At 48.4% G+C, this 19,223-nt stretch overlaps 1 protein-coding gene across 1 annotated transcript in view; it reads left to right on the top strand.

Annotated features, from left to right (window-relative positions):
• Nucleotides 1–19,223, top strand: part of CLMN (calmin) — a 115,369-nt gene that overhangs the window by 62,584 nt on the left and 33,562 nt on the right. Inside the window, exon 2 of the mRNA XM_052659892.1 lies at nt 18,252–18,313. Within this exon, the coding sequence (XP_052515852.1) occupies nt 18,252–18,313 (62 nt within the window). The remainder of the gene's footprint in view (nt 1–18,251; nt 18,314–19,223) is intronic.

Here is a 19,223-nt window from a genome sequence, read left to right as displayed (position 1 = left end):
GGAGTTTTGCAGGTTGTAAAGTGCTATAGAAATGTGAGGACCCACAGGTGCTTATGCATAGATGTGCTTATTACTGAAATATTTATAGCAGCCCCCCAAAATTGGAACTAGCCTCACTCTCCAACCATAGGGATATAGTCAAGTAAGTGTTGAAGAGTTTATGTTGGATTTATCATATCATACAAGAGGGTGTGTATTGTGTCAGTTAAGATTGCGTTGAGCTGCAAGTAACAAATAACCAACTGAGAGTGATTTCATCAAATAGGATTTATTTATCTCATACAGTGAAGCCTGGAGATAAGCAGCTTGGAGCCATTTCTGGGACCCAGTAGAGGATCAAGGAACCAGCTACTTCTATTCACTGCTCAGTCACTCTGAGCAGTGGCTGTTATGTTTTTCAGCTTCACAGCTTCATGACTGGAAGCCAGAGGATTAAAGGAAAAGTAAACTCCAGCCCTCTCTGCTCCTTCTTACAGAGCACTCCTGGAAAGCCCACCTGCTAACTTTCTCTTCCACTTCATTGGCCAAGCTTTGTCACATGACTCTCCTGGACTGCAAGGGACACTGGGAAATGATCATCCATGCATACCTGATTTCTATCTCAGGACTCATGTAAATATTCCTTATCAGAGCATTCCCAAGGAAAAGCCAGAAAGTTTCACCCTGTCTGAAGTGAGTGAAAGTTGCTCAGTCATGTCCAGCTCTTTGCGACCCCATGGACTATACAGTTCATGGAACTGTCCATGCCAGAATACTGGAGTGGGTTCCCGTTCCCTTCTCTAAGGGATCTTCCCAACCCAGGGATCGAACTCAGGTCTCCCACACTGCAGACAGATTCTTTACCAACTGACCAAAATCCAGGGTCATGAAGAGCTGTGCCAGTTACCCATCAGATTTGACTGTGTCTGTCTGGATCCTTACTAAAAGACAAGCTCTTTGCCCTCTCTCCCAACACAGCCAATACGCAGTGATGGAGACGGAGCAAGCCTAATGGTAATAATAAAAATGACAGCTTCTACTACGGACATTCAGGAAAGGTTAGAAAAGATACTGGGCAGGGAAACTGCAAGTGCCCACCCCACAAAATACCATATTGCAAATATAACATGGTCAGCATTATGTTAAAACAAGCAAGCAAAATTTAAAAATACATAGAGGAAGAATAAAAGGAAATAAGCTTGCCTTGGAATAACTGAATCCATGATTTGTTTTCTTTCTATTATATTTTCTAATTTTTTTCCCTGTTATAGGCATCTATTCATTTTACAAACAGAACCCTCTTTTGTTAGGCAGGACATTGGTAAACATTTCTTCCAATGATATTAGAGACAAAAGATGAAAAAAGATTGTGCTATCCCCAGAGTTGGGTGCATAGCAAATTTTTTAAAGTAAAGCTTAAAATGTCTATTGCAAGTATGCACATCATTTTAAAAATTCAATATACAGAACAACCTTGTAATAATATTCGTAGTCTCCTTCCCCAGCTCTCTCCACTTCCAGGCTTACTTCTCCAGGGAAACTCTTTGATAGGTTTTAGGCTTTGAAAATAGGGTTCTTCTCTGGCAGAAGCTGTGGTTTAACGTGGGAAAACTGATAAAATATATGAAACCACTAATAGCACAGCCTCAGAAAGTAGGCATCCCTGTGCAGAGGAAACCGCCAAGGTGGCCCACGGTGCAGCAGGAATTAGTGACCTAAATTGGAAGGACTTAGAATAGTTCTGCTAATGAGTTCTGTCCTGGTTTACTGTGAAGTCTGGGAGTGGCGGTGCTGGCTGGTGTCCTGGTCAAGGTTGAGGTCAGAGGCAGTGTGCCCAGTGTGCTGGGTGGGACACAGGTTCTGGGGCCAGACCTGGGTGTGAAAACTGGCTCTGTTACTGACCAGTTTTGTCCCTGCCTCAGTTGGTGCATCAACAAAGCCTTTGACTGTGTGGATCACAATAAACTGTAGAAAATTCTGAAGGAGATGGAAATACCAGACCACCTAACCTGCCTCTTGAGAAATCTGTATGCAAGTCAGGAAGCACCAGTTAGAACTGGACATGGAACAACAGACTGGTTCCAAATAGGAAAAGGAGTACATCAAGGCTGTATATTGTCATCCTGCTTATTTAACTTATATGAAGAGTACATCATGAGAAATGCTGGACTAGAGGAAGCACAAGCTGGAATCAAGATTGCCGGGAGAAATATCAACAACCTCAGGTATGTGGATGACACCACCCTTAATGGCAGAAAGTGAAGAAGAACTAAAGAGCCTCTTGATGAAAGTGGAAGAGGAGAGTGAAAAAGTTGGCTTAAAGCTCAGCATTCAGGAAACTAAGATCATGGCATCTGGTCCCATCACTTCATGGCAAATAGATGGGGAAACAGTGGACACCGTGGCTGACTTTATTTTTGGGAGGCTCCCAAATCACTGCAGATGGTGACTATAGCCATGAAACTAAAAGATGCTTGCTCCTTGGAAGGAAAGTTATGACCAACCTAGACAGCATATTAAAAAACAGAGACATTACTTTGCCAACAAAGGTCTGTCTAGTCAAAGCTATGGTTTTTCCAGTGGTCCTGTATGGATGTGGGAGTTGGACTATAAAGAAGGCTGAGCGCCAAAGAATTGATGCTTTTAAACTGTGGTGTTGGAGAAGAGTCTTGAGAGTCCCATGGACTGCAAGGAGATCCAACCAGTCCATTCTAAAGGAGATCAGTCCTGGGTGTTCATTGGAAGGACTGATGTTGAAGCTGACTCGTTTGAAAAGACCCTGATGCTGGGAAAGATTGAGGGCAGGAGGCGAAGGGGACGACAGAGGATGAGATGGTTGGATGGCATTACCGACTCGATGGACATGGGTTTGGGTAGACGTGCTGCAGTTCATGGGGTTGCAAAGAGTCAGACACGACTGAGCGACTGAACTGAGCTGAAAGTGGGAATTGGGAATGTTCGAGTTAAGGACTGGTTGTTGTTGATTTTATTTTTAAACATTAAAAAAAATATTTTGTTGATGTGGACCATTTTAAAATTCTTTATTGAATTGGTTACACTATTGCTTCTGTTTTGTGTTTTTTGGCTGCTAGTCATGTGGAATCTTAGCTTCCTGACCAGGGATTAAGCCTGCACCCCCTGCACTGGACTCTCAGGGAAGTCCTCTAATATCTGTTGATTTATTTAAATTCTATATTTCTTCTTGCCTTAATTTTGGCATTTTTATAATCTTTGAAGAATTTATCTTAGTTATGTGTTTGAACTTTCAGAATACAATTATTTTATCTTTAAAGCTATTTATTTGAATCAGGATTTGAATAAAGGCCACACACGGTGATCAGTGGGTATCCCTTAAGCTTTGCTTCATCTGGTTTTCCCTTCATCTCTCTCCTTGAATTTGTAGTTTGCTTGTTGAAGAAATTAAGGGGGATGCTTTCACTGCGATCAACAGAAACCCATGAGAACTTAATTAAGCTAAAAAGCTGCGTTTGCTTTAAGAAGTAAGTGCAGGAGTCCCACTGAATCCAGAGGCCGATGAGTGTGTAGCAGGGCCTCGGGCACAGGCCAGGCCAGAGCTCTCCTTTGCGTGCTTCCTGCCTCTCCATCTTTCCCCCCATCTCTCATCTCTGTCTCTCTTTCTTCCCGATTGCTCTGTCAGCTCTCCAGTCCAAGTGGCAGTGACTGGCCCCCGTGCCACTTGCTGCATTCAGGGGGCCAATCAGACGGCAATCAGACCCATTCTGGTCCCTAAGAAGCAGCTCGGGCCCAACCCTGATCCAGTAGCTGTGTTGTTGGCTTCTAGAGTCCCTCTGCCTTTACCACCTGGACTGATGACCAGGGAGGGACATCTTCATATCAGGGGGTGCCCTGCAGAGCACTCTGGAGTGTCTTCCACAATGATGGTACCTGTCCCTTAGGGTCACAGGTCATCAGTGAGCCTGGAAAAGGTAGCAGTTTCAGTAATAAAAAGCAGACACCAGAAATTTTTAAGGTTAGGAAGATGAGTTCATACACAGCAGTGTCATGTGGCAGAGTGCCCCTTTTCTTCCTGAGTGGCAGTTAGATGCAGGATTTTGTCATCATTGTTGTTTTTATTTGAAAACATTCTTCAATGCAGCATCTTGATAGGCCATTCATTTAAGCTAAGTGCGGAGGTGCTTAATCTGGGCCAGATGTGGCTCTTGACCGCTGTGTGCAGGTGGTGGCCCTTTTGGAGTCAAGCTGGTCCTCTTAATACCTGAACCCGGGAGAAATCGGAAGCCAACTCTCACTGATGAGCCATGGTAACGTGTCCCATCAGAGACGGACGGTCACAAGTTCCTTGGGCCAGCACACACCCGAGTTGGTTCCCATACTGACTCCTGGGTATCTTTATCCAGGCTTTCTGGGTTCCATCCCATAGATTCTACCAGGAGACTGTAGCTTATGTCAACGGCCTGGCCATACTGTGAGCAGGAATGGCAGGTATGAAAAAAGAGATGACCTACTGTTTGTTCCTAGAGCCGCACTGGTGAGGTTAGATGAACAGATTGGAGAGGTCACAGCTGAGAAGCGAGTGATCCAGGCTGTGGCAGGATGAGCCTGGTAGTTTCAGAGGCCAGATGTAATGAGCAGACTAGTAGGTGGGTTTTCCATTGATGGACTGATTCACTCATTCATTCATTCATTCAAGAAGCATCTCTACTTATACACCAGGCATGGCTGGGGTGAGAAGGTAGCAATCATGTAGCAACCACTCCATTTACTTATGAATTCACTCGTGCACGTGTCTGTCCATTCACTTATTATACTCTGCTTTCTTGAGCAAAAACATGTAAGGTAGTTTATACAAGCCACAAAATAAAGTTTAAAAGTTTATAAACAGAAGAATCTGTATCAAATTCAGCTGGCCCTCAGTATCTACAAGTTCTGCATCTTTGGATTTAGATAAAAAATATTCTGAAAAAATTTCCAGCAAGTTTCAAAAAGCAAAACTTGAGTTTGCCATGGGGGCAACTATTTGCATAGCATTTACATTAGGTCTTATAGGTAATTTAGAGATGATTTAAAGTACATGGGAGGGTGTGTTTAGATAATCTGCAAGTTCTGCAGTGTTTTATATAAGGGACTTGAGTATCCATGAATTTTCTTATGCACTGGGGTCCTAGAATCAATTCCTTGAAGATACCGAGGACAACTGCAATATTTTGTGGAAACTGAAGCCCAGGGGAAAGTTAATATCCAGATATGCAGGCCACGGTTCCATTCATTTGTTAAACTTGGGCTTCACATTTAAGGATTAGGGCTTCCCTGGTGGTCCAATGGCTAAGAATCCACCTGCCAATGCAAGGGACATGAGTTCGATCCCTGGTCTGGGAAAACTCCACAGGGCATGTAGCAGCTAAGCCTGTGCACCACAACCACGGGGCCTGAGCTCTAGAGCCCTCAAGCTGCAACTGAAGTCTGCCCGCCCTGAAGCCCATGCTCTGCAACAAGAGAAACTGCCTCAACGAGGAACTCATGCACCATAACTGGAGAAAGCTGACGTGCAGCAACAAAGATCCAGTGCAGCCAAAATTCAGTTCAGTTCAGTCGCTCAGTCATGTCCGACTCTTTGCGACCCCGTGAACTGCAGCACGCCAGGCCTCCCTGTCCATCACCAGCTCCTGGAGTTTACCCGAACTCATGTCCATTGAGTCGGTGATGCCATCCAACCATCTCATCCTCTGTCGTCCCCTTCTCCTCCTGCCTTTAATCTTTCCTGGAATCAGTGTCTTTTCAAATGAATCAGCTCTTCTCATCAGGTGGCCAAAATACTGGAGTTTCAGCTTCAGCATCAGTCCTTCCAGTGAACACCCAGGACTGATTTCCTTTAGAACGGACTGGTTGGATATCCTTGCAGTCCAAGGGACTCTCAAGCAGCCAAAATTAACTCCCTGATTTTTAGGGTGTAAGGAAGAATTTCCCAACAGAAAAGTGGAGAAGTGAACTGGTTATGAGAGTCCTGTCCCTCGCCCCCGCCCCACTGAAGAGGAAACCCTGAATATTTGCTGTGGCGCCTGCCCCTGTGTATAAGAACCTGTTCAAAATCTGCTAGTGATAGGATACGGCCCCTCTTTTAGTGGCCCCTCTTTTAGCTGTTTGCCTCCCCTGCATAAATGTACAAATTCATTGTCAAATAAAAATTCACGCCCTAAGCAACCTGTGCCAAGGACTGGTCTTCATGGCGTATCTGGTTGGAGGAATCGCAATAGTTTTCAGGCAAGGTGGCAAAACCTTCCTCCAGCTCATCAGATTTTCCAAGACCCTGAAAATACATTTACCAGGGCTTCCTGGCCAGAATCTCAGAATATCTGTGTGTTTTTAGTTTTTCTCCAAAAAGTTAAGATTTGAAGAACTGGGAGTGTTTGGCCTCTCTAGGTGTCCCGTCCCATGGTTGGTGAGTTCTGATGGCCTCGCTTCCTGACACCAAATCGAAACCTGACATCCTCTAGCTCCTCACTTCTACCCACTGAACTTTCCCCTTTTCCATAAAACAAGCTTTGGGATCATGGAAACCAGATCTTGGAGTGGTACTGAGTGCCTCGTCCTGAGAGGCATTCAAGTAGATGCTGGATAACTGCCTCGATGGCAAGATTGAATGAGAAGCTGCTCTTGGTATTTTTTTTTTTAAATTTTACTTATTTGTTTTATTTTGGGCGCCCTAGGTCTTTGTTGCTGCAGGCGCTTTTTCTAGCTGTGGAGAGTAGCAGCTACTCTCTAGTTGTGATGTACGGGCTTCTCACTGCTGGGACTTCTCTTGTTACAGAGCTTTAGGGAGCACAGGCTCAGGAGTTGCGGCTCATGGGCTCAGTAGTTGTGACTGAGCTTGGTTGGTTGGTTGGGCTTGGTTGCTCCTTGGCATGTAGAATCTTCCCAGACCAGGGATAGAACCTGTGTCCCCTGCAGGTGGATAAACCACTGGACCATTAGGGAAGTCCTATTCTTGGTATTTAATGGCCTCTCTATGTAGAACATGGGCTGCCAAATGTGCTGATGGGCAAAATAATTCTGGGTTCCTTGTGATGTTAAGAAAATGGGTGGGTGGGGGATTGTTCACCTTGGACAAAATTTAATCTACTAAGAAATTTTACCTACAGGTAGCTCTGTTTGATTTCTTTAAACCTGTTATTGTTTAAGCCTACTGATTTCTTTAAACCTGTTCCCATTTAAACTTTACAAAAGAAGAAGAAAAAAAATGATTGTGTGGAGTTGTTTTTCTGCTCCATGCTTGCTCCTTTGGATTCTTCAGACAGAATGGATATTTAGCAGGGGATGAGGAGGGAGAGGCAAGGTGATAGAACCTGATCTGTAAAAGGCCAGCTGCTGAAGAAGGAAAATAAGAGCAAGCATGACTTTAGAGTCTGGTTGCCCCACATGTGATTTTCCTTGTTGGTTTTGGTGATGGGAGGAGAAAATCCAAGTGGCTTTCTCTGATGTATAGGGACCAAATACTTGTTTGTTTTTTGTAACTGCTTTTATTTCCCATCCATTTTCTGTCCCATCCACACTGCCACTGCTGTTTGCTTTTTCTTATGACAGTAAAGTAAAAGTGTTAGTCACTTAGTCATGTCCACCTCTTAGTGACTCCATGAAATGTAACCTGCCAGGCTTCTCTTCTATGGGATTTCCCAGGCAAGAATACTGGAGTGGGTTGCCATTTTCTTCTCCAGGGGATTTGCCTGACTCAGGAATTGAACCCAGATTTCCTACATTGCAGGCAGATCCTTTACCTGAATCTGAGCCACCAGAAAAGCCATTTTAACAGTAAACAGAATGCAAACAACTCCCTGCTCCTGAAGCCCAAAACTGACTTAAACGTTGGGCCGTGAAGGGTATGGGCTTCCTAGGTGCCTCAGTGGTAAAAGAATCTGCCTGCCAATACCAGGAGACGCAGGAGACGTGGGTTTGATCCCTGGGTCAGGAAGATACCCTGGAGGAGGAAATGGCAACCCACTCCAGTATTCTTGCCTGGAGAATCCCATGGACAGAGGAGCCTGACGGGCTACAGTCGCAGAGTCGGACACGGCTGAGTTACTGAGCACTCACACATATGAGGGGTGTGGCCACCAGCAAGGTCTAGAATGGCTGCTTAAATCAGGCAAATCTTGCCGAGGCTTGTGAAGTCTCAAGCAGGGCTTGGCAAGCGGCAGCCCACCGGCTGTTCTTATAAATAAAGTTTTATTGGAACACAGCCATGACCATTTGTGTATCACCTTGGCTGGTTTCCAGCACCACCGCAGAGCTGACTAGTTGCTGAAGACCATATGGCCTGAAAAGTCTAAAACATTTACTATCTGGCCCTTGACAAGAAAAATTTGCCAACTCCTGGCAGGGAGCAATGGTTCTCAGCCTTGGCTCAGCATCAGGATCACCTTGGGAGCTTTAAAAATGCAGATGCCTGGGCTCACCCCCAGGGATTCTGATTCAGTTCGTCTGGAGTAGAGCCCAGGCATCCAGATCCCCAGGTGATTGCCCTGTATAGCCAGGATTGAGCATCAGGAGTCTAGTCTCAGCGGGGTTTTGTAAGATTAGTGAAAGAGAAAATGTTAGTTGCTCAGTTGTGTCTGACTCTTTGCAACCTCATGGATTGTGGCCTGCCAGGCGCCTCTGTCCATGGGATTTCCCAGGCAAGAATACTGGAGTGGGCTGCCATTCCCTTCTCCAGGGAATCTTCCTGACCCAGGAATTGAATCTGGGTCTCCCGCATTGCAGGCAGATTCTTTACTGTCCAAGCCACCAGGGAAGCCGTTTGTCAGATTACAGAACTGGAATTTGCCGCTCCACAGGGTTTCTACCCAGTGGCAATGATCTGACCTTGACCTCAGTGTCAAAGTGCAGTCCTCGAGCGCTGGACCATCATGGCTGTGCCATAAGGGAGACCATGTAATGCCAAAATTCCTCCAGTGACCCTGGGAACTGAAAGTCCCTGAAGAAAGTTGAGGGTGATCCAAATTACCTTGAGGTATGTGTGTGTGTATACACACTCAAGCATGCACTCTTTAGATGGTTTGTATATGTAGGTAACTTTTGTGTGTTTTCAAGCACATGCATTTCAAAAAGGAACCCGTGGTGTGTGAAGCACTCTTATTTTTCACCTTGGCAGCCTCTCGACTCTCAGGCTAATAATTAACGTGAAGTGCTGGGGACACTTCCAGCTCCAGGAGAAGCTGACACTCCTTGTCTTCCTCCATCGTCGTTTCCAGTGTTCCTTCTGCTCAGGGTAGGAATTTAAATTCATGCCAGTATCAGTTTTCATTGGCAGGTGAAGTTGAAAATGGGAATTTCAGGGTTTCTTCTGCCCCTGGCGTTTTTTGGGGCGGTGCTGGGCTTTTCTCTAGTTGTGGTGCACAGGCTTCTCCGTGTAGTGGCTTCTCTGCTGCAGAACATGGGCTCCAGGGCGCGTGGGCTTCAGTAGCTGTGGCTCCCGGGCTCCAGAGCACAGGTTGGATTATGGAATATGGTTGTGGCTGCTGCTGCTGCTGCTAAGTCGCTTCAGTTGTGTCCGACTCTGTGCGACCCTATAGACAGCAGCCCACCAGGCTCCCCCGTCCCTGGGATTCTCCAGGCAAGAACACTGGAGTGGGCTGCCGTTTCCTCCTCCACAGTTGTGGAGTATAGGCTTAGTTGCTCCGGTGCATGTGGGATCGTTCCCAATCAGGGACTGAACCCGTGTCCCATGCATTGGCAAGCAGATTCTTATCCACTGTGCCACCAGGGAAGCCCCTGTCCCTGGCATTTAAAGCAAATGTTAATCACCTTGCGTTACACTGTCTTTACCTCCCATGTGGCTCCCAGGGCCTTCTGTCCCTCCCAGCAGCTGTCCCCTCCCCGCCCTGCTGTCCAAACACAACACCATGCCTACTGCCCGGAATGACCAGCTCCTCCTGGTTTGCCTTGGACTTTCCCAGTCTTAACGCTGTTGATCCTGGGTCCCCGGATCTCCCTCAGTCCGGGGCAAACCAGGATATCTGGTCACCCTAATTCTAGAGAATCACCCTGAACTCTAGAGGCCAGTTCACATGATTGGCCTTTGCATGGACGTAAAAACATTGGCATTTGAAGGGTGAGTGTGGGGCTTTATTAAAGACCAGTGTGCTTCAAAATACAAATCAAGGTCATGTGTATGAGTATTTTAATCTCTTTTTAAAAAATAGGTGAACCCGAGAAGTTAAGCTAACTCTTATTGCTAAGTTGCTTCAATCATGTCTGACTCTTTGCAACCCTATGGACTGTAGCCCAGCAGGCTTCTCTGTCCATGGGATTCTCCAGGCAAGAATACTGGAGTGGGTTGCCGTGCCCTCCTCCAGGGGATCTTCCAGGGATCAAACCCGAGTCTCCTGTGTTGCAGGCGGATTCTTTGCCACTGAGCCCATTAAACTCAGTTTGGGAGCAAAGCACCAGGTCAGCCTGTATTCTGCTGTGGAGCTCACCCGGGTGTGAAACGGATTCTTCCTGAAGATTCTTCAACAAGATGTTTGCTTGGAAGGGGATCTGCCAGACCAGAGAGGTGCCACAGAGAGGGTGCTGGCTCATGCCACCAGGCTAGCCTCTTCCTCAGCTGTGCCCCCAAGATCTGGGGCAGGTCATTTCCTCTCGTCCAAGACTCAGTTTCCGCATCTACACCAGAAGCACCATTACTTGCCTGTCAAGGTTGCTGTGAGAATTCAGTAATGGATGCAGAGTGTGTCTCACTGTACTTGGAAGAGGCTGCAGAGGCTGCAGAAATGTTAGCCACAGGGGCGAGCTCAGGTGCCTAGGAATCACTGTCTCTGTAGAATGGGCAAAGAATATGGTTCCCTCTTTCTTCCCTTCCTTAACCTCCTCCCCGCTCTCTTTCTCCAGCTTTCTTTGTGGGCTCTGGCAAAGGAAGCCCGTGAGGATGGGGTCTGCTTTCTTATTGTCCATGGTTGGGTGTAAGCATCAACCCTTTTGCTTCCTGGATAGATGTGTAGTGTGTAAACAATCTAAGGTGTTGGATACCACTTAAACCTCCGTCTCCGTTTCCGCTGGATGCATCCAGGCAGTCTGCCTGGCTTGGTCTTGTCACCTGGTTTGCCCATCTGGGTGGGTGTTAAAATCCTTTTTCCCAAGCTTGGTTTTTATGACGGGCTGGCGTCATCTATCATAAATCAAGGTAGACCAAGGTTGAGCACTGAGGTTAGACAGAATCACTCACAGAAAAAGCCAGAGTGGGTTTATTTTTTTTTTATTTCAGTTACAGGCACCAGGCCTGTATGTATGTATATATATATATATATATATATATATATATATATATATATATACGCACATATAGCTTAAAACTTAATTTGGTGTGTAATTGGGCCTAGCTCTTTGGAGCCCTGGGTTATGTGTTTTAGAGCAGCTGAGAAGCAGGGGCATGGCAGGGCAGGACGTGGTATGTTAATTGGTGGCCTCTGGGACCTGTGAGAGAATTGGATTTAAGTCCCTGGTTCGAATGAGCTTGGCAGTTTTATTGGGAGTCTCTCCGGGCACAGACTGGGGAGACCACTGGTTTGCGCCAGCTGGAGCCAGGAGTTGCTCTTGGGCCCGATGCCCATCGGAGCATCGCTGGCTGCACCAGGGACAAAGGTGATGGAGGAGCCAGAGAGACAGTGAGGGGGCCCCCACCCACTCAGCCGGCCACCCCCTGCGTACTGTTTGGTAGGAGTTGCAGGCTTCCTCGGCCTGTGGTCCCAAGGAGGGTTTTGCATTTTATTACCAAAGTCTCGATAAAAGGGACCTGGGTCAGAGCAAACACTGGGGGAGGGAAAACAAAGGAAATTAAATGCAAAATCACCTCTGGCGGGGCAAACCACATGGAGGCCTTGGCTTTACCACCGCCAGAGCCGATGGGGGAAGTGGCCCCCAGGAGTCGGAACCGAAGGCTGCTGGCCTGGTATTCCTGAAGCCTGGCTCCTCTGCTGTTGGAAAAGAAATTGCCGTTTAATTTGTTTCTGAGTTTTATTTCTCAAGTGAACCAGCATGGGGCCATGTAATGAGGTTGTGTTTCTGGGAGGTGTTGAAAGACGGGGGAAGGAGTGAAACCACAGTTGGTGGGGGGCTCCCCTTCTAGGGGCGGCCGGGGGCTCCTGGGGGTCCTTGCTGGGCAGGGGGGCAGGCCGGGGCCCCCGAGAGCTGCCTTTTCTGTGTGATGTCCGTGGGGCAGCAGGTGCCCTTGGGTAGTATTGTGGCAGTCCAGCTGAGGGAGAGAGGGATGTGTCTGAATTCCAGGTTTAAGATGCCCAGCTGATGGAGAGAATTGGCACAGATGCAGGGAGCCTAGGTGGTGGTGGGGGTGTGGGAGGGCAGGGATGGTTCCTTAGAATGAGAAGGGGTCTGAGCCATGGAGAAAAAGAAGGATATTTGGCAGGGAGAGTGGGTTTCCCATCCAGTGAAGGAAGTCAGCTCAGACCAAAATGGGATAGTGAATGGAAGTGTCTTAGGATGTCACTCATTTGAGGTTGGACGAGAAGTTTCTGGACCTGTCTGCCATCGGAAGAACCCCTCGAGACTGTCACCCAGTGGGGCTGTGACTTCCCCTGGAGCTGAGATGGCCCTCTGGACAGACCTGGGCTTTGCGGCAAACAAGGCCTGGGATGTGGGAGCCGATGCATGCCAGGGTCCTGCCCAGTGGCCTCCAACCCAACAGGAGTAAAGCTTGAAAAGCACAGGGCCTCCAGCTGCCTTGCCTGTCCCAGCCTGCGGGACAGAGAGGGGTGAGTGGGGCTCTCAGTGACCTTCCCACTCTGGGGAAAAAAAGGCCCCCACCTGTCACAAGGGCAATCACTCCATCTCTGTAGAAAGCTGCCTGTGGGGTCCGTGTATGTGTCCCTGGGGTGCTATGAATGATGCGAAGGGAAGAGTCTGTTCACTGAGCTCCTCTGTGTTTCTAGCACACACACACACACACACACACACACACACACACAAACACACATTGGCATCATCATTTCATTTGGTCAGGGTAAGGGGAGTGGTGGTGGCATAGTCTCTATTGTACAGAAAAGAAACTCAACTTCGGAAGAGTTCAGCAGCTTGTCAGAGGTGAGCAGTAACACCCACAGCTGCATTTGTTCAGCACACATGCTGTGCCCAGCCCTGGGTGAGGGCTTTGAGCTCCTGGAGATGCGGGCACAGCTCGCCCATCCCAGCCGCCTCCCTCCTCCCGCCTGGGCTGCGCTCCTGAAGCTGGAAACAAGGGCCCTCCAGCCGCCCCCTTGGGATGGACGTCAAAGGATCAGCCTTCCCTGTGGGATTCCAGTCTGCGGTCCTCCTAGGCGAGCTCCAGTTCATCTCTCAGGCGTATCAGAGCAGCTGTATGAAATTAGCAACTTAAAGCATCATCAGGAAGAGCATTTTTGACAAAGCAGGAAAGGACTCTCGTTGCTGCTGCTGTTGTAAACTTTATTGCACTTAACGACCAGGGCCAGCCTGCGAGGCCTTATGCATGTCTCCATCTCAGAGTCTGGGGTGGTGCCCGTGGCCCCGGCTCCAGAATGCCAGCTCCTTCTCCTCCACAGGAAATGTCCCATTGCTGTCTCTACTCTGCCCCAGGATGATCAAGGAATTATGTCACTTGTCTCTTCCCAGGAAGGCCCCAGTTCTCCAGCTGTGTCCTGTCATCACCCTCGAGCTGATTCAATTCAGATGCCCAGGCCCCAGTCCCAGAGAATGTGACCCAGTAGGTCTTGGCTCAGGTCCAGGAATTAGCAGGTTGACTCTCACATGCTCTTGAGATCAGAAGCTCTTGATATTAGGGATCCCTGAGCCGTGCTTTGACAAATACTGAGCCTTTAGGTCATCACGTTGCAATTGTGTACAAGAGTACCCACATGGATTAACTGAGCATGTGTGTATGTGTGTGTGTGTGTGTGTGTGTGTGTGTATAGTTCTAAGAGAATGGTCATTAAAAAATCCATAGTGTCCCTGGGTGTAATGAGATTTCAAGAGGTTTGAGATCTATTTCTCTGTGCTTTCCTATATTTAAAAAAATTTCTTTTATAATGGGCATATAATTTTCCTCAACAGATAAAGTCGTCAAGTCTTTCCCATGGGCAGGGAAGAGCGGACTATTATAGAGGAGATATTTACTGTGTGGGAAGTAGACTTGGGGGAAATGTGGGCCTACGGCAAGAAGGCCACAAGTGCGAATGACTCTGTTTTAGTTCCCAGAGCCTGCATCCCTCTTTCTGTGGCGTCCAACTCCTGAGCCTGCCATGAGAAGGAAGGAATGTCACACCTCGTGTTTTCAAATGGCCTGTTCTTGGCAAAGCCGGGGCCAGAGTCATGCCTGGGAATTTGGGACAGTGGGCTTGAGAGAGAAGGCTGAGCCGACCCTCCCGTCCCTGTCTCTGGAGCCCCACCCTGCCCCTCCGCCCTGCTTTGTGCACGGGCACCCTGGCCGGCCAGGCAGAACCGAGATGGCAATTTTACAGCGCTGTTACGACTCTGTTGTTGTCCAGTAAACCCACACCGGGCCCCACAAACACTCCTCGAGAAGGCCAGACCCTTCTTGAGAAATGGTTTCCTACACCTTTACAACGTGATAGGTGCCGTGGAAAAAAGGGGCCATTGGATTTATGGAAACTATATAAAGTTTATAGAGTCTTGGCAAGCCAGAGGAGAAAAAGCCTATGGGATGGGGGTGGGTACTTGGAAATGGAGAAGGCCCTGAAAGGGCGTCAGACCTCTGTGTCCAGACACCAGACGAAATACCTCGAGGGCATGCGGTGGGGGGAGGGTGGCGGCCCTTCTGGAACAGCTCTTGGGGGCGCCCTGCAGGCAGACCCCATTTGGTCTTCACGTCCAGTGAGGGAGGCACGGTTGCCCCCATCCTGCAGAGGGGAAGCTGAGACAGAGGTGCTCGGAAAGTTCTGACCTTGCCCAGGGTCACGCAGCGAATGGTCTGAGGGCATGTGGCTCTCAGGTGGGCCTTCTGGGGCAGGCTCAATGCTCACACTCCGTCTCCCGTGTACCGAGTGGCGTGTCCTAGTTTCAGGTACAGAAAATATGGTCTCTGTACCCTGTTTTGGGTTGGGACCGTTCGCTATTTGTGGCTGAGTTTCTTGGTCCCCTGCTGTCTTCAGTCTTCCCTGTGCTGTCCTGTGACTCCACTTTGCCCTGAAATTTGGTTTGTGCCCGCATCACCCACGGGCCTTGGCTGGAACCAGAGTGAAGCCACCCAGAGGTTGGCTGTGGATCGGGGTGGGGCTGAAATGCTGTCTTTGCCTTTCGGGATCCCCTCCTTATCCCACTTCTATGGGGGATCCTCTTAGGGCCCCCAGAGGAGTCCCCCATGGAGTCTGAAATTACCTCCTCCAAACCCGTCAGCCCGTGAAATTTCTAATTCATTTTTCCTTGCTTATGTGCCTTGCGGCATCCGTGTTTTCTCTCCTCCTTGGCTGTAATTCTTGGAGCGCAGATTCCATGAATGCTTAATTCTTCATCTGTGATTTTGCCAACAGGGTTGGGCATGGTTCCCAGCAAGTAGTAATCACTGAATAAGTATCAGCTGGGAGGCTGGCTGGCTGGATGAATAGATGGATGAGTGGATGGATGGCTGGCTGGCCTGGTGGGTGGATGGAGGGATGGATGGACAGACCAACTGATGGGTGGATGGGTGAATGGATGGACAGATAGGTGGGCGGGCGGGCAGAATGATGAGCCGTATATATAGACTAACAGACACCCACTTCCTCATTTGCACCCTTCTGCACAGTTAAACTAACAGCCTACGCCTGGTTCTCTTAGGCTTTCACTGAATGCACTTCTGTTTCAGGAGACAGACTTTGCTCTCTCGGAAGCCATATGGAGAAACCAGCCTGAGTGTTTGAATGTGTGTGTAAATACTTTACAGTCCCCATAAACTTGTTTAAAGACAGGTGGGGGTGAAGGTATAAACTGGGGCAGCCTTTTGGGAGGGCCATTTGGAAGTAGCTATTAAATTTTTAAATGTGCCTACTACTAAGACCCAGCAGTTCCACTTGGAGTCGTCAAGCATAAGGAATATATTCACACGTTTGTGCACAGAGACTCACATAGCAGGGTGCTTGTGCCCGGTGCTGGCTACAGCTCTGCTCCACACAGTGAAAAGCCGGAAACCACCCATTTTCATCCACAGCGAGACAGACGCAAAACCACGGGAGACCCACACTGTGGGAAAACCTGCAGTGGCAGAAAGCTCTCCCATATTCTAGAAAGTTCTGAGACTCTGTAACTCATGACCCTTCCTGCCTCATTGCCATAAGCTCCTTTTCCTTTCTCCCTCCTCTCTCCACCCACAAAACACAGTTTGCTGGAAGGAGATCTTTCAACCTGATGCATGCCTGCTAGCCAGTGACCTTCCCTTACAGAAAAGAAGGAACAAGAGAGAGAAGCAGTTATGTGTATAATTACTGTCTGCTGGCTCTTCAATTAAAAAGATTGAAAGGCACAATATTAAAATTTGATTTACGGGCACCACTATCTACCTAATAATGAGGCTTGGAGGAAAAAAAGAACCACAGTCGTTAGAGAAAACCGTAGCCTTTTTTTTTTCCTCTGCCAGGAGATAAATTGCCTCTCTTTTTCTTATTGCTAAAGAAATGTGAAATGGTTTTAAGCATATGTGATATGTTCTTCCAATATGTTGAAATCCAGAACTTAGTAATTTAGGAGTCATCTGGCTCCGACGTTTCCAGGAAGCTTCCTGAGAGACGTAGCAGCTTCAGCAGCGGGGGCTGCTGACACAGTGCACGGGGCTCCCAGACCCAGACTGAGGCACAGGTACCACTGCTGGTCACGGAAACTTCCTCCAGGTCTCGGGGCATCAAGCTGGCTGATGCCACAGAACCCGGGAGAGAATGGGAAAAGCACCGACTCTAGTTCCAAGTCCCAATTTTGTGGCCTATTCGTTCTCTGATCCTTGGTTTCTTCTTCTGTAAAATGGGAGCAATACCCTTACTAATTGCCTGATGCTGGGCAAGTGCCCCAGTTTTCCCACCTTGAAGGTATTATAGACCCTCGCTGAGAGGGTTGTAGGAAGGATTAAGTCAGTGAATCTGGGTAAAGTGCACAGTTGGGTACCTGCCATGTAGCAAGTGCTCAGTAAATATTTTCTACAATCGTCATCATCACCACTGCAGATGCCTTTGTTGTAGTTTTTGGAAGGGTTGGGATTCAAACCCAGGTCTTCCATTTCTAGGGTGCTGGCTGATGAGGGGTGGATAGACAGATGCTTGGCACTGTCTCTCTCCAACTGATGCCCAAGGCAAGTCAGGGTACTTCTCTGAGCCCCATGGTGTTTATCTCTAAGACACTAGTTTCTGCTTTGCAAGGTGGTGTTGTCAGATTTAAAGATTATTGGAAACAAAGTGTTCAGGACACAGTTAGTTCTGGGCAGACAGATGGTAATAACCTTTGGATAGGAAAGATCTTTCCTTGAAACCTATATGGTGGGGGGAGGGGGTTGCTGTCCCCCGGGAGGAGAGATCTGTGTCTAGTTGGCGCCCTCCCACCTCACTGGGGCTGTGCAGAACTCCCCTGCCCCAGGAGTGGAGAGGCGAGGGTGCAAAGTGTTCCCTGGCTCTAAAAATAATAGCCGCAAAGGAAAAAGGAACAGCCACTGTGCCAGGAACTGTGTCGAGCGTCACCTGCAGGGTCACAGGTCAGTCTCAGGGCGGCCTGATGGTGAACTGGCCTTATCTTCAGGGGACAGATCAGATACGGGGACAGGCGACTGGCCCGAGGACACAAAGCTGGAGGTGACTAGGCTGAGAGTCCAAGCCAGGACTGTCAAATTCTTTCCGCTACACCTTCCCCTAGTCGTCTCCCAGTTCCTAGTCCCTGACCTTCCCTCCTCGCCTCCGTCCCAGCTCTTCTGACCCATTTCTGCGGCCTGGAAGGTGTGTGGCACCATCAGCCGGTGCTTTAAATTTGTATCCTCCCACCAGCGCTTGTGCTGGAGAGTCAAACGCCCCAATGCTCATGCTAGCTTGTGCTGACCATTTTGTTCTGTGTGTCTGAATTTGTGGGTGCTTAACCTGTTTAAGGTGCTCGGGGTTGGGCTGGAGAAAATGGATTCTAGGTGCTGCCAACGCCTTGCCAACCCCGTTCCGGGAAGGTTTCCAAACCTTTCCATACCGGGAAGGTTTCCATTTCCGGGCTCTCCATCCTGCAGAGATTCTGTAGACTCTCCCCCTTGGGAAGAGGAGGGCAGGGTTTTGCACGTATTTCTTTTCACCCAGCTAATGGCATCTCTTTATTTTCAGTTGAGAGGGAGAATGTGCAGAAGCGGACTTTTACTCGATGGATAAATCTCCATCTGGAGAAGGTAAGCAAGGCGCTTGGGCTGTTAAGTGATCGATGCTTCCATAACTGGGTCCACAGTTCAGTAGAGCAGTAAGGAGGGGAAGGGGATGCTCTGTGTTCTTGTTGTGTTGGTGTTTTTCATTCATTCATTTAAACGTTTGTTGAGTGCGTTCTCATTGCCGAGAACCAAGTTCAGTGCTGGGAACAATCCCTTGGACAGAGGAGCCTGGCAGAGCCTGGCAGGCTACAGTCCATAGGGTCACAAAGAGTTGGACATGACTGAAGCAACTTAGCACTCACACACGCACGCACAGCTGGAACACAAAGACACATAAGACATGAGGTTCTGGCCTTGTGAGGTTATCAGCCTAGCTGGGGGAGGAGAGAGTCCATCTTTAAATGGGAATCGATGCACAGAAGTTAGGAAACATTCATTGTTGAATAACCCAAACATGGGATTGAGGGGGGATCTTGACTTCTAGTCTGGAGAGGTCGGGGAGGCTCTCATTAAGACCCATGTATAGGTATTTGGGTTGATTTAAGCAAGAACTCCTGACACTTTTTCACCAAGCCAGATTGCCTGGTTCATCACATAAGGTTCAACACTGATCAACAGTGTCATCTGCTCGTTTTGGTGCATCAGGCACTCAACTCCTCTAATCCTCAAGACAGCCTTCCTCACCTCCCACCCCCATGCTGTTCCAGAAGCCTGGAGACATTGAATTGCATCCCTGTAATCCCACAACTCTTCCTTTGGCCTCCCTTGCGTATTCAATTTGGTGACCCCTCTTCTTCCTGGCCCCTCCTTTTTTTTTTTGCTAACATTCTCTGGCCAAGCAACGTCCAACCGCATTTTGTCTGCCAGACTCTCAGGTACACAAACCCTAAAACAAAAGCGTCTGAACCAGACAGAAGGATGAGCAGCGGAGGAG

Source organism: Budorcas taxicolor, chromosome 21 (genome assembly GCF_023091745.1).
Source record: "Budorcas taxicolor isolate Tak-1 chromosome 21, Takin1.1, whole genome shotgun sequence".
Lineage (NCBI taxonomy): Eukaryota > Metazoa > Chordata > Mammalia > Artiodactyla > Bovidae > Budorcas > Budorcas taxicolor.
This window is presented reverse-complemented; position numbering and strand designations above follow the sequence as displayed.